The 15,546-nt window shown below is 44.5% G+C and overlaps 1 protein-coding gene across 3 annotated transcripts in view; it reads left to right on the top strand.

The window, feature by feature from the left end:
- Positions 1–15,546, top strand: part of ITPR2 (inositol 1,4,5-trisphosphate receptor type 2) — a 1,735,249-nt gene that overhangs the window by 705,044 nt on the left and 1,014,659 nt on the right. For all 3 annotated transcript variants that reach the window (XM_078674117.1, XM_078674116.1, XM_078674118.1), the window contains one exon: positions 2,669–2,841. In XM_078674117.1, the coding sequence (XP_078530243.1) occupies positions 2,669–2,841 (173 nt within the window). The remainder of the gene's footprint in view (positions 1–2,668; positions 2,842–15,546) is intronic.

Genomic DNA, 15,546 nt, shown 5'->3' with positions numbered 1-15,546 from the left:
GTATCTTTTACTCAAGTTTCTACTCAACATTAACCAACCAGCATTTTACTTAACAGACTGAAAACATCAAGAAAACCAACAAACACACATTGGGCCCACTCCATACACAAACAGAAAGGAGGTCAAACACTCAGGACACACAATACAGCGCGCTTTAGCTAAATAGAGATCATAAGTTGGAGTTCCAAACGGAGGTATCAGACATGAACTCTCCAATCGGGAATCCCTGTTGCAACTTAAACAAAACCAAATACCAAATTTGCTATGATTAGGCATCTGCGCTCACTAACCAAGCTTCAAACTTCAAGCGGCTATCTCTATCAATACACTCGCAAATGTACGAGACCCTCGGTTTTTGAATATTGCAATGTTCAAATAAACTAAGGACCAAAGAACTAAGAACTAAGGACTGGGAGCGACCCACTTATACTTCAACTAAAGCAGATGGAGAAAAGTCTCTTCATTACCTGCCTACACAAATTGCAATTCGCATATACAAACCTATACAAACCTATCAAAGCTATAACAAACAAATAGTTGTTCAAATTCTAACTGCCAAGTTCTAACTGCACTAACAGTCTCTTTTTTTAAAAAAACACTTACGCCAAAAAGGTTCCTCAGTCAGGAGTGACATCTTTTGGAGAGTTTGTCAGAAAAATCAAAAATATACTGGGCCGCAGAGACAAAGAATCCCCCAGAACCTCTGTGCACAGAGTACCTCTTTTAGTAGATTTCTGTCTTGCCTGCCCCAGTAGATTTCTGTCCTCTGACAAGATTACTCCTCCAGATAGTCACTTCTTGATGAGGCCCATCGTTGGTCGCGCCATCTGTAATACTAGAAATCCTCAAACTCCTTCTCAGGGGTCTTACCAATAAGTAGTCCATTCAAAAGAAGCAAAGAAATCAACGGAGAATCTGAAATATGAAAAGACATCTTTATTACAATTAATTGTGAGGCTACGTCGCCCAGTTACACCTAAAGCAACTGAATGAGGCAGCCTCCTGAATGGTCTCAGCACAGACCTTTTATACCATTTATTATGCCCTAGGCACACATTTTCTCTTTGAAGTACATTCTTGTTGGTCACTCCCAGGACGTGCACACAAAGCACTGTATGATGACAAACCCACTTTCAAGATAAGTCCAGGCCATAAACAATGTCCATATAATGCGTACATTCTCTAGCTGACAAGGCCGGATAAACCCAAAACAGTAAGATCACAGCCCATGTCATAAATAGGTCGTGGAGGCAGGAACAGGAACAGATGGAAGTAAGATAGGCACGTTTGTGTGTAGTAAATCTTTACAATGTCCTGTGCTCTGATCTATAATCTTGATCAGCTAAAGGGCAGGAACTGGCTTGGCAAGGTTAGCCTCAAGCAACAGGGTCAGCTTTCGCCAGGTCATGCAGGAGTCAGCACAAACCCATGCTAAGGTTATGTCCTTAAATGCTTGTTCTGCCACAGTGAGGGCCTACTGTAAGGGCAATCCACAAAATGGCTGCTATGCACAAGATGGAACCCGAGGGTTCAGAACAAAACCTTCAAATACACAGTGAATCCATTGGTGTAACATGACAAAAACACTTGCACTTGCTGAACTCACTGTTTACGGTCTGCTGTTACCAAATTCATAACAGAATCATGATATTTAAAACACAGGTTCAGAATTCAAGGAACCACAAGTGTTTGTATGATGGTACATCAGGTGTTCTGGGGCAGTCACTGCCAGTGTAAAGATTACTGATCTTTAGGATTTAACCTAATGTGAGTTCAGAAAAGTCCCACTGGAAGGTGAGGGAAGAGAGCTAAATTATGAGGCACTCTTTGATGAGGCTGAAAAGTGAAAGGGTTCAACTCTAAATTCAGGCACAGGTGTTCTCTTCACTTAGTCTAATATGAAAATATGAACATAGCATCAATGTGTAGAGCATGTGGCCCGGAAGCTTCAGTACCCACCATTAATGTGGTTGCCGTTGGGATGCTGACCCCTAGATTAGTGAAATTAATATACCAGAAGCATAGGTTACGTTTCCTCTTGACAAAAGGGTGGTTAGGCCAAAAAATGATTTAAGGTAAGAATGTAATATTTATTGTTTACTTAATTTGAATACATTTAGTTCCCTATCAACAACGTAAAGTTAATTTAAAATTATTTCAAGTATTTCTTCAGTAGAATATAAAAAATGTTGTACCATAAATAAAATGAACCTGAATGTGTTGTATATTGTATCATAATTTTTTTTTGCTGTTCTTAATTGGTGTTAAAAGTTGGTTTCCCTTGTTTTTGGTAAAGTTATGGTTTAGTTATGCACTGGCGCTTATAAAGATTGCTTTTAGTTGCAATAAAGGCACAAAGGCCAATCGTTCGGATGGGCTAGTCCTAGGACAACACCAATGTTATATGATCGCCAATGATGCCACCACAGGATGCCGGATTGGCTTTAAAAGCAGCCAATTACCAAGGAAGGGGAGGGACCAAAGCATCAATAACTCTAGAGGGCAGATATCCTTACACTTACCATGTTTCCTGAGCTGCATTATGGTTGCATCCCTTGACAAATCAGAGCATATTGGAAGAGTGGGTGCGGTCATTGCAATATTCAGATGTTGGCAGCCTTGAAGGTAAAATCTCTTGTCTGACGGAGCAGGATTTCATGTTTTTCAGGAGTACATCGCAAAGCACTTCTATGACATGCAGTCCCAGATTGGATACGATATTTTGGCAGAAGATACTATCACAGCTTTGCTGCACAACAACCGAAAACTGTTGGAGAAACACATCACAGCTAAAGAAATAGATGCCTTTGTTACTTTGCTGCGGAAGAACAGAGAGCCAAGGTCTGACGCACACGGATTTTTTTTTTATGAATTCCTCAAATAAAAAATGAGCCACAAAAGTTTTATTTCTGTGTAGTTTTCAATATTATTTCTTTAAAGATGTTGGCGGAAAAAAACAAATGACATTGGTGATTACTTATAACTTCAAATCATGCCCTGCCCGTGCATATTTTCAAATGCTTGTTGTAATAATGTTTTATCGTAATATACTTCAGATGCTAAAGCTTGCACCCTTACATAGCAGCGCAAACAGTTCACGGGTAAAGGCACCTAATGGGACCCTTTTGCATTCTGGTTCATGCAGTCTTCAAACTTGCATTTTCATTCTTTGATCTCTGTCATTGTGGAAGGAGTGATTTTCTGATCCATGTTTCTCGGACTTTACTGCCCTTCAGAGGAGAGTTTTATCTTTTTCGAGGCTATTGGTTTAAAAGTTGTATTTATATCTCAGACTGGTACACCAAACCCAATTGTTTTGGTCGAAATTTTTGACTTTATATTTAAAGATGAATAGTTCTAATTGGTAATCGGAATTGTAACGTGAAAACTGGCAATAGAATTGTCAAACTAAAGTTCCTCATGAATAAAGATTTCAAACTTTACATGAATTGCACTAAACTTCCATGGATGAATAGATGAGTGAGACCTGGGTCTAGGGTGGACTTCACAGGTGACTCTTAATTGTAGTTAACACCTGCAGGGAAAATGGTCAATCTTTATAAAGTCAGTTCACGGCACACAATATAGTATCAGTTTGGGAACATATTATGCAGTTAGCATAACATACAAATAATATAATTATTTTATTGGAGCACTTACAGAGTTGTATTCTGTAGGACTTTCATATTCTGTGCATACAAATGCTATATTGCCAAATAATTATTGGGTATTTCCTAGCTCGTGTTAGATGAGACTTCTCTTTTTTAGGAATCTAAGGCCCGATGTTTCAAAATTCCATTTCCAAAAATTGGTCACAAATAACTCACTGGCTTTTAAAAAAAATCTTTTTATTAACAAAAGCTTGAGAGACCACATCATACAGAGACAATATCATGAGAACATTAGTTGCCATGTGCAGGAAATCATAGTCGACACATTCTCGGGTTGAGCAGGCCCCTTTGTTGTTCCGCATCGTGTTACTGTTCTGCCCCGACAGCCCTCTGTACCTCCTCCACGGCATCCACACCCTTTCCCAGTTCTTGACTCACCCCCTACTCCTATACACTGTGTCCTCCGCTCTCTGGCATCAGTCAAGGTCACATTTCCATCCCTCAATCAGGGGGTGCCGGCGCCCAACAGTTTCTGGCAATGTTGCGCTTTGCCACCCCGCTGACAATGCCAGCCATATACCCACTGTTAGACCTGGCATCTTTGGCGTGGTTTCCCCTGCCTTTTTGCCTCTACATCCTGTATTTTTGACGCTGTGCTGGATTTCGTTTTTGCTGGTTTAGATGCTTTTGGCACTTTGCCACAGCTGATCAGTGTCAAAGTGCAAGTGCTCCCTGAGTAAATGGCAATTGTGATTGATTATCCATGATTGGCATATTTGTGTTCCCAGGAAGTCCCTAGTAAAGTGCACGGAGTGTGCCAGGGCAGGTGATTCAAATGCTACTAGTTGGCCTGCAGCACTGATTGTGCCACCCACATGAGTAGCCCTAAAATGGTGTCTCAAGCCTGCCACTGCAGTGCCTGTGTGCAGTCTGTGGACTGTCATGTCAACCTGGCCAGTCTCCCCACTGGCCCGGCTTAACCCTTACCTTCCTGTACACATTGGACACCCCTGTGGAAGGCCCAGGGTACCCCCCTGGGCAGGGTGCAGTGTATGTGAAAGGTAGAGCACGTACTAGTGTGGGTGACATGCTCTGGTAGTGATTTACAGCCATTTTCGATTTTTCACTATTGTAAGGCCATCTTGCCCATAGGCTATAATGGGGAATGCTGTGTATAGGGATTTCCTGCAAATCTTCCCATAGGAGCAAGATAGGACATAAAAGTCTGGTATCGCTGAACTCAGAATTTAATAACACATCTTTTAGGAAAGATGGTTTCTAAATCATGTGTTTGAAAACAGCACTTTTAGAAAGTGGCTGCTTTCTTGTCTGATCTTTCTGTGTGCCTTGGCTTGTTTTTTGTCAATTGACTGTCTGGTTTGTGAGTGACAGGGGCTGGGTAGCTCCCAGAGGCGGAGTGGGCCCTCCCTGGGCTGAATAGCTCCATCTGCATCTAGAGTGGTGGGAGGGGATAGCACCTGGGCCTGAATAGGTCTGTGCCTGCCTTCCACAATGCTGGCTCCACCTCCTGCTGGGTAACTGACGACCCTGCCCCTCTCTCTGAAAGGATAAGCCTGGAAAACAAAGTGCCCAAGGAACACCCAGAAAGGGTTCAGACCGGGCGCAGAGCCCTCCTGCACAAAGGGAACAAATACTTTTTTGGGTATAAGTACAGGACCCCAGACTACAGAAAATTAGATCATCCTAGAATCAAGACGGAACCTCTGCCAAGGAGAAAGCTGGAAGACTGAAGAGGAAGGACTGTCCTGCTGTGTACTTGTGGGCTGACCTGCAGTTGCTTTACTGCCAAGGAGAGGGGAAGGACTTGGCTGTTGCTGGGTCCCCTTGCTTGAAGAGATCTCCAAGGGCCTGAGTAGAGCTGGCTCCCTGTTAAGAAGTCCCAGGAACAAAAGGACTTCACCCCCAGCTTCCCCCTGAACTCTGCTGTATGAGTTCTGCCCTTCCTGGAGTTCTTGGTCTAGTTGTGGTGCCTCTGGAAGTTGTGCCTGCTGTTTGGGAAGCTGGACAAGGAGAAACTAAGACAATCTGCAAATTTTTACGCATCGCTCGCTTCCGGAGCACATCCCCGACAGTGCGAGGAAATTCCCGCTGCCGGAAGATCGAAGTAGTCGCAGCACCTTTTGTCGCTGCAAGAGCCGAGGCATCCTTCGCTTGCGGAACGCATCGCTCCGTTGCGGGAAGATTACCATTGCTGCGAGTATCGTCGCAGAGCCTGTCGTCGCTGGGTGAGTTCGCCGCACCGCTTGCTTGCGGACTGCATCACGCCGCTGCGAGTATCGTCGCAGAGCCATCGCATCGAGGGGCCACGAGAGAAGAGCGACGCTGCGCATTGTCCCCGCACCTGAGATCGTTGCCATCCCGAAGATCGTCGCATCGTGCCTTTACAAGACGCTTCCTACCGAACCTGCGCCCCGGAATCCATACAAGGTACCGCCTCCCTCCCCATACAGACCGGATTCGTCGCAACACGCCCGCTGCACACAGCGGGGCTGTCGCATCACCTTCCCAGGGTCTCAGGAGTGACGCATCGCTTGTTTTTCAACGCTGCATCTTCCATTTGGAACTTTTGTCACATCTAAAGGTACTTTTGGCTAAACGTGACGCAACTGTGGACTATTTTGACGCAAACCCAAGAACTCTTTTAAAATCATATTATTGAACTGTGTATGTTGGATTTTTGGCGTTTTGGTCTTGTGTAGTTTAGATAAAGATACATTTTTTTCTAAACTGGTGTGGAGTCCATTTGTGGTGTTTTCGCTGTGTTACTGTGAGAGTTGATACAAATACTTTACACATTGCCTTTGATAAGCCTGTCTGCTCGTGCCAAGCTACCAAGGAGGTGAGCAGGGGTTATCTAAAGAGTATATCCCCCTTACACTGACTAGAATCAAAAGTCCCTATTTGGACATTGGTACCTTACTCTGCCAACTAGAGACCCCCAGATCTAACACCCACATATCTGGACCAGTCTGCCTCACCTCTAATCATTAGAAGAAGCCATTTTGGGTCTAATGGGACAGGCTCGCCCACCATTTCTGACATGACTTCCGTAACCTTCCCCCGGAATACAGAAACATCGGTACATTCCCATAATATGTGTAAGAAGGTACCTTCCTCCCCGCACCTCCTAGCACACTGCGCTGACGTGGCACGACCCCAGGAATGTAGGTGAGTGCAAGGATAGTAGACCCGGTGCAGGATCTTGAGCTGCACCAATCTGACACGCATAGCCATTTCCCTAGGGCTCTGGAGCGCCTCCTGCAAGTCCTCATCATCTAGAGTCTTCGGCTCAGACCGCCTAAGAGAGACCAAGGGATCCGGGAGGTTGTTAATCAACTTGCGGTATATCGTGGATGTGGGTTTCCCCTGTATGGGATCCAGCAGTAGCTGGTCTTCAAGCGGGAAATATTCTGGAATGGCAACCCCCTGTTGGATATGAGTACGCAGAGCATGTAAAAGCCACAGATGCATGTCTCACTGCGAGTTGTGCACACAGGGCCGGACTGGGAACTGAAAGCAGCCCTGGCAAATTTTGCCAGACCAGCCCCCGTCCGGCGTGTTCCGAGCGAACGCAGCGAGCGAGCCCGACCATTAATAGTTTTGTAATTGCTATATGGCAGAGACATGTTTTTGGCGTCCCTTCCAAGTAGATTGTAACCCTGATGTATCAATATTTCACAGCCCTTATCCATTGAAAGGTTACCTGCTCCCAAGTTGGGTTGTAACTGATTCACAAGGAGGAAAACCCCCTTATAATCACTTCCTCTTTGTGAATTCAGAATAGTTTCAGGGAGAATAGGTAGTGGTCCATGGGACCACTGCCAACTCTCAGTGAAACTTTTTATGAGAAGAAAGGATTTTGTTTAAACGGGCTGCACTTAAAAAAAAATCTTTATTTAAACATAATCACAGACATGGTGGTTTGCTTACCCTTGCAGGCCACCATCCCTGTAATTGTGCCCAATCGCATGGTGGTGTACATTGTGAGTGCCCTAATGAATATTAACTAGGCAGTTCGTTCTGTGATCAGTTTGTTCTGTGATCCCGCTGCGATTGTGCATTTTGTGAGCTGACCTATTTGTACATAGGTCGGTTTGCAGAATACTATTCCAATCACAAACAATTGCTGTACAATTTGCTACCAATATTTGGAAAATGAAATAATTGTAGAGAAAGAAGGGGAACTATAGTCTTGGATCTGTCTGCTTGGGGTTCAAGTTCATCTGGTTTCATCTAGCACCCTTCCTTCTACAGGACGTTGGGAATTGCCAAGAGGGAGTCTTAAATTACAGATATGCAGCATCAGCATTTCATCCAGCTCTGAAGAGTTGGAGGCCGCCTGCAGGCTGAAAGAGATGGAATGCTCTGATGCTGTAGAACAGCATACTCCTTAAGTTGTAGGACGGGCTTCCAGGGAGTAATTTACTTTTACAAAGTATTGACCAACTTTATTTTGCCTGTAGAATATCTGCTAAGAAATGATAAATGTTTCATATTGTCAGCAGGTGCGGAAAATGATGGGACCCACCTGCAGAATATGATGAAGGCCTCTACGTCCCTCATAACTCCCAGATATTCCTTGACATTGGGCTTAATGGGGCCCACTTGAAGGGATGTGGCCCCTTGGAACGTTGGAAGCTCCCAGCGCTGCAAGGGCCTATGTTACGCCCCTACCTATTGTTGAATGTGCTCTTAACAACCAGGAAGTAGACGATTTACAACCTGATGCCATCAACACATCACGCAGGCCATTCGCCACATGGAGATACTTTGCTTTGCAGCAGTATTGCCCTTGGCAGACCAACAAAGATCTGTACATTTTAGTAGTTGTGTATAGCACAGGCATTGTCATGGTCATAGGGCATTAAGAGTGCTTGACAAGAAAAACCCAAAGGTACATGTAACTTGTCTCATAATAAAATATGAGCGTGCCAAAACAACAGATACATACAGACTGAACTGAAGGACACAAGGCTAGGAGTTTACATGTGGTGGATCCTGCCAATGCTCACCACACATAGTAATAAACAAGAATTTTCAATGCAAGAGGTCTCGCATTTGCCAGCGTTTAAGCTATTTGCATTGTAAATACCAATGCCTTTTATTTGTGTTTTTTTTTTAAAGCAACACATATATAAAAGGCATTATTTTTAATGCCAAGAGCTCAAACTCTCGCAAATGAGAGAGCACTGTAATGGTTGCCGCGCCCCTTTTTTTAGACGCTGCTCGCATATTCAGGTTACAATGAGCAGCATATAAACAAAGGAGTGCGGCCAACAAAGTGAAAACAACTATGGTGCTTTCACCCAAAGTGAAAAAAAAATATTTTCAAAAGTTTCTGTAGCGTGGCAGCTACAGTGAAAGCGGCCTGCTGGTAATTAAATAATTAAATAAGTGCAGCCACTAAAGTGAAAATGGACTGCGCGGTATATTAATTAATTAAGTAAGCGCAGCCACTAATGTGAAAGAGGACCATGGGATATATTACATAAGAGCAGCCGCTATAGTTAAAGCGGACCACACTGTAATTTGAATATTTACATTACTTTAAAATAAAAAGGGGCAGGTGCTGTGATGTATTGGGTGGAATAGGGGAAGAGCATTAAAGAAAATAGTGCTCATCGACTTATAAAGCAGACCATGTATCAACACCAGTAAAAGGTCCAGTTGTTATGGGAGTTAACAAATGCAGACAAGGCGGTATCAAGGGCGAACTAACAAGCCTAATAACTCCGAAGCCAGCGTTTAGGAAGGACAATGACACACGGCAATTAAAAATATGTCCGGAGACTGATTGGGGCTTCAAAGCCATACTCCACTACTGCATGTCTCGCAGCAGCGCATGAGCTGCCCAGGCTCGACCTAAAAAGGGACGTTGAAACAGGTCCTTACCATGCCCTATATACATGACCTGACCTCCAGCAAAAACATATGGTGCCTAGAGGTAGTAGTGATGGGACAATTTTTTTGAGTAGGGGATGCTGCTATTAATGTTATGCCACTGAAATTAGAGATTTTGTGAAAACACAAAGCGCTACATAAAGGACAAGTGTAGCAAATGAGCCACGTAGATTCGGCAGGAGTATGGTAGCGTTGTAGTATGTGGCCAGAGTGCATTTTGAAACACATTGTCCCAAATATAGGAGTAAAGCATGAAGTAGCACGGTAATGCCAAATACAGAGAGCACATTTTACATGGAAAAGTCCCCTTGAAATGGCTATTACATTTGCATTGGGCATGCAGTTTTACTGCTATACGTATATGTCACACAAACAACAACTTGTTGAAATTTGTTTTCTGAGCATATTTATCGCACAAGTATAGTGTTTGTTTTGATTTATTAAACTATTTGTAACCATCACAATTCAGAATTAGATATATTTTGAATTACTGTAAAGTTAATTTACAAGTACTTCAATTTTGTTGTGTGTTGGAAAACTTTTGACATAATGTAGACTTCTCTTTTCAAACTCTCTGTACCCCACAAAGATTGTCTCTTTATTGCAAAATTCACTTACTTTGCAGTATGAGAAGGGCAAAGTAAATGCCAATTTCCTTATTAAAAAACGTTAAGGAATAATTTGTCAGAAGATAAAGCCTAGCATTTCACCTCTGTCTTCAAACACTACAAGATAATAGCAAAATTGAAAGGCCTCATCATTGATAGTAATACTATTAATCCATATGTGTAAAGCGCGAACATGCCACCCTTTAAGTGTTCATGGTCCTGGGGGCCCTTGGGGTAATTAAGTGAGCTATTACCCAGTCTCACATGATGCTGATCGCAGACTGCTGCCCGCTATTGAACCCTGGTCCCTGTGCTCCGGAGTCAGCCTCTCTGGCTGCTGCGCCATACCTCTCACCCTAGGTGAACATTCTACTTTTGAACTCCTGCAAGCGTGCTCAATTTAGAAAGTTATGTGCCGGGACCCAAGACATTGCTTAGGATGTAGCTACAGCTTGCCCCGCCCTCTGCCCCTGCAAGTGCTGTAAAGTGCAAGTACCAACGGCCTAGACACACATCATTTTTTAGTCTATATTGACTTTCTAAATTGACATGTTCTGCTGAAAATAGGCAGACAGTGGCTCCATGTGGGGGCCTGTCATAAGTAAAGTGCTGGTGTTTAGAATTAAATGCTGGTCAGAGTACTGGCAAACACAGGCATAAATTAAGCACAGCAGGATTCAAGGTTATTCTGGGAGTACTGCAGCACCTCCTGCTTCCTTAGAATCAGCACCCTTGGCTGGAAGGGTGAACAAAAAAATCCTATAGTGACCGATAGGCAGCGTTAGGTGATGGTTACCTACCACGCTGCTAAGCTTCCACCAATCAAGCCCCCTGCCCCCCTCCCCCGCCTGCACCAGTACCATCTTCTCTTTTAAAGCCATCATGGGCTGTCATGGTCTATTTTCTTCTTGCTGCATTTGTACCCAGTCCTGGACTCTCTTATGGATGGAATGCTTTAACTTCCACTTACCTTTCCATTGGATATTGCACAGGGCCCTGATTCTTTCGTTGTAATGCCTCGAGTACCTCTTCTGCCGTCCCTCGAGGATATTACACTGCTTACAGTGAGTCATGTGTTTGTTTTGCTCGTCAGATGGATTTGATTATGCATGTATTTTTAGTTCCAGATGGGTCCCTGCACCCCTTCTTGTCCCTGTGTTTGCTGGAGCATGCACCCTGTCCTATCGAGGCCCTGTGTGGGCTGGAGTCTGAATCTTGTGGGCCTGCCTGAGCCTCGTACCACCCTGTGCGTCCGAGAGCATATATACCCTGCCCTTCCTTGAGCCTTGTGTAAGTCAGAACCTACAGCCTGTGCTTTCTCGGGCCCTGTATGTGCTGGAGCATTTGCCCATCCTTTTCGAGGCCTCATCAGAGCCTGAACATGAACATGATGCCCCTTCCGGGCTTTTGTGGGCCTTAGTGTGATGCCACCTTCAGGACCAATCTGGGCCAAAGCTGCTCCCGCCTTGTGTGAGCCGAACCGTATGTCCCTTTCTGTACCCTTAGTCTTCTGTGCCCTATTTCGGCCTGATCCTACTGCCTGTCCCCTTCTGGGATTGATTTCTTAACTTTTGACTAACTGTCGAAACAAGGGAGGCTCCCAGTGTTTAATATGCAGGCCCACTGCCCCAGACACTACAGTACCACAACGCCACTCGTAAATCCTCAGATTTTGCCAGGAAGGAACAATTAGCACTCACCTGCGGGTGGCACTGGAAGACAGGGGGAATTAAATTATGGGGTGCCGCTGAGCCGCTCTCTTTCCAGTCTCCCTCTGGCCTCTAAGATGCCTCATCCTGCCTCAGAGTCACAAGCATCACGCACTTTTTTCCAATGCGTAGGAGCCCAGCCCCCTGATCATCGGGCGCGCACACACGGAGGGCGGTGACATCTGCGTGCTGCGGACGTGACGCACGTCATCTACATGACATCAGGTGATCTCATCATGGTCAGGTGGTGTTGTTCAATAAATTAAAATGCGAAGGGCGGCGGACTGCCACCTGATCAAAGAGCCTGCCTGCCTGCCTGAAATGAAAATCAGAGGACATTCTTCGGAGCATGGTTGTCACTGTGTTCTATTGTTGGGGCCGATTTGGACTGACCGTGACTCAGTCACGGTCGGTCCAAATCGGCCCCAACAACAGAACCGGCCCCTAGTCTAAAAACCGGCCCCCACCCGGTCCAGCCGACCGGGGGATTGCCCGGTGCCCGGAGTGACCAGTCCGGGCCTGTGTGCACATCATACTCTTTCTGCAGATAGTTAAACGTGCGAGGGGAGTCCCCCTACCATACGTCGGCCAGATTCTAAAAGCCAATCAAGCACCAGCCCCTGAATCCTGACAGCGCAGCCATTTCTGTAAGAGGATCGGCCGCTCAAAGCGGGGTTCTGCCAGTCAGCCTCCTAGCCCAGCCCAGGCATTTATTGGCGTCTTTCCAACATTGAACCACCACCTTAGTATGCTCCGGCCAGTACGGGCACGTCCACCCGGAGTACAAGAGGCATTCGCAATTGCCCTGCAACATCGATGCACAAATTACTCAGTGACTTTTTGCAGGTTACAAATTGTGACAGGCTGTTTCTTGCTGTCAATTCAGAATCAGAGCCGCTAGGCTGTCTTTGGTGAGCTCATCTCACAGGTTTTCAAGAAATGTTTTCTTCTATTATTATGTCCAGGCCACCTCTCTTATTCTGCAGTATTTCTCAATCTACAATGTATACGATGTGAGTCATATTTTTACGAGTTTTTCTCTTATTTAACACAGATCTGCTAAATAGCCTGTGATGCACATGAAATCACAAACACGTTATCAGAACAATGGAAAAGAGCTAAATACATAATTATCTTTCTGAATGGGACTTAAAACATGGGCACCACTGTATAGTTGCAATGATGAGGTGTTTGCAAAGACAACCACTGGTTGAATTGACACACCGTGAGGTTCCATCAGAGTATAAAGCTTCATTTTCAGACTTTACATCTTTCTTGCGTACTATATTCTTTTTTGTTCTCTATTTTTTTTTTATCGAGCAGAACAATAGATACATGAAATAACTTCTGATAGTTCAGTAGAGAAAAATATCCAGATAATAGTGATGTAACGCCTAGCAGCAGTCTGGTCTTAATCATAGACTATGATGTATGAAAAACAAATTATATGCAATATAAATTTTCGGGCAATGTAATGTGCAGCAAACGTATATTCCCAATACTTCTTTCACCTTGTTAAACCACTAAACGCTATCCGGATTAATTAAAGTGCCTTGACAAAAAAGTACTTTTCGTAAGACATAAAGTGCATAATATTCAATAGAACCAGATTTAAAACATTTTTTCAGAAACCCAACCTAATCTGCTCTTATTCAAAACAGTACATCATGGTCTATAACGTGGAATATGCAATTAAAAGTGGAACATGCTACTTGATTATCAACAATATTTTACGATTCCAGTCATGTGCTAATACATTGAGTAAAGAAACGTGCATTAGTGCGTACAAAATGCAATTTAAGGGCAGAGCGAATTCTGATTCAGGACATCTTCATAAAAATGGAGCACTACTCGAATTTACATGATCTATTGTCGAATGTAAGCACGTTCATGTTATCAGCTAAAATCCAAGTTTTGATATATTTATAAACCCCACTAACGAATATATCCGCTATTTTGAGGTAAAAAGCTGTTACTGCCCTCACACCTTATTTCCAGTATTGCCAAGTGTGATTACATCTTTTCATTCCACCCAACCGCTTTTCATAAGTCTCTTCATAATTAATGGTGACCTTATATTCTTCCAGTTCAGGACAGTCGGGATCTTGGCAGACCTCCAATTCTGGAGGATGAAAGAGTGCGCAATTGCAGAAGCTATAGATATAAAATATTGTTGACCCTTTACTAATTGTTGGCTCCCTTTTGAGACACCAGATAATTCTAGGGTCGCATCTGGCAGAACTGAGCACTCGATAGCCTGACCTATTACCTCAAGCACTTCCTGCCAGAAATTAGTATGGTGTGGGCATTAATAAAACGTATAGAGCCAACCTCCTTATTTGAAAACGCAGGATACATTTTATGGTGAATTTCTGGGGTATAAAATGCCATCCATCTAGACATGAATGACATTTTATTAAATTAGCTGCCCGCAGAGATTTGTTTCCTATCCCTGCATTTAAATCATGCCAATCACTCTCTGATAGATGACATTGTGTTTTTTCAGATACCCTAGAAAGAAAATGAGATGGGTCAGGTTGCAAGGAAAGATCCTTCACCAGTGTGTACCAATCTCCCATTCCTTGCATCTTGCTCTGAACCAGAGTAGTGCTGATCGATTGGGGCTCCTGAATCTCATTTTTAATATTAACCTGCAGAAAATGCTCATTCTGGTTAAAGCTTAAAACATGTTGCTTACATTGTGGGCCACCCTCAAAAAATCAAAAAATCTATCCCTCCACCTTCCCAATCGCTACTACAGGATAATTCCCCCTACAACCCTTCGACCCTCACTTCCTTCCCTGCTCTAGATTCCACCTCCCTGTCAGAACTCGCCATTCGTGTGAAATCTGGTTCTCCGAATGATTGCTGCCCACCTTCCGTCCTGCGGAGTATCTGTCTCAATCTACCAGATAGTGTCTTACATCTAATGAACAGATCTCTCTGCAGCGGCATCTGTCCTACCGCCTTTAAGGATGCCATTCTGGTACTTTTCCTAAAAAAAACAGGGGCGGACATGTCGGAGCCGTCAAATTATCGCCCCATCTCACTCCTTCCCTATTTCTCCAAACTTATGGAAGCCCATGTTACCCGCTGCCTGTCCAGCTTCATAGAATCCTCCTGCTATCTCGAGCCGAATCAGGCCGGCTTCAGACCTGCCCACTCCACTAAAGCCGTTATTTTGGCAGTCCTTGACACACTCAGGAGCGGCGCGGACGCGGGAACCCCCCAGGCCCTCGTCCTACTGGATCTGTCGGCCGCGTTCGACACGGTGGATCATAACATCCTCCTCCACGTGTCGAGCAGGCAGGCATCCAGGGCGTTGCTCTTGAGTGGATCAAATCCTTCCTTACGGGAAGAACACAGGCTGTCCGTCTGGGCCCCTACACCGCCAAACAAACCCCCACGTGCTGCGGTGTCCCCCAGGGATCTTCCCTTTCCCCACTCCTCTTCAATATTTATCTCCGGCCACTCATTCAGTCACTCTCGAAATGGGATATCGTCAACTACAACTATGCTGACGATTTACAAATCATTTTCTCCCTCAACTCACCACACGCTGTCAAAACCTTTCACGGAGCCATGATTCACATCCAACTCTGGATGAACCAGAACCAACTGAAGTTGAACCCCGGTAAAACTGAGCTCCTTCTTCCTGGGCTCAGTCACGCTTACTGGGGTCCACAGTTCTGGCCG

The sequence above is a fragment of the Lissotriton helveticus genome, chromosome 1_1, assembly GCF_964261635.1.
Source record: "Lissotriton helveticus chromosome 1_1, aLisHel1.1, whole genome shotgun sequence".
Classification (NCBI taxonomy): domain Eukaryota; kingdom Metazoa; phylum Chordata; class Amphibia; order Caudata; family Salamandridae; genus Lissotriton; species Lissotriton helveticus.
Note: the sequence above shows the minus strand (reverse complement) of the source record. Positions and strands in the feature narration are given on the sequence as shown.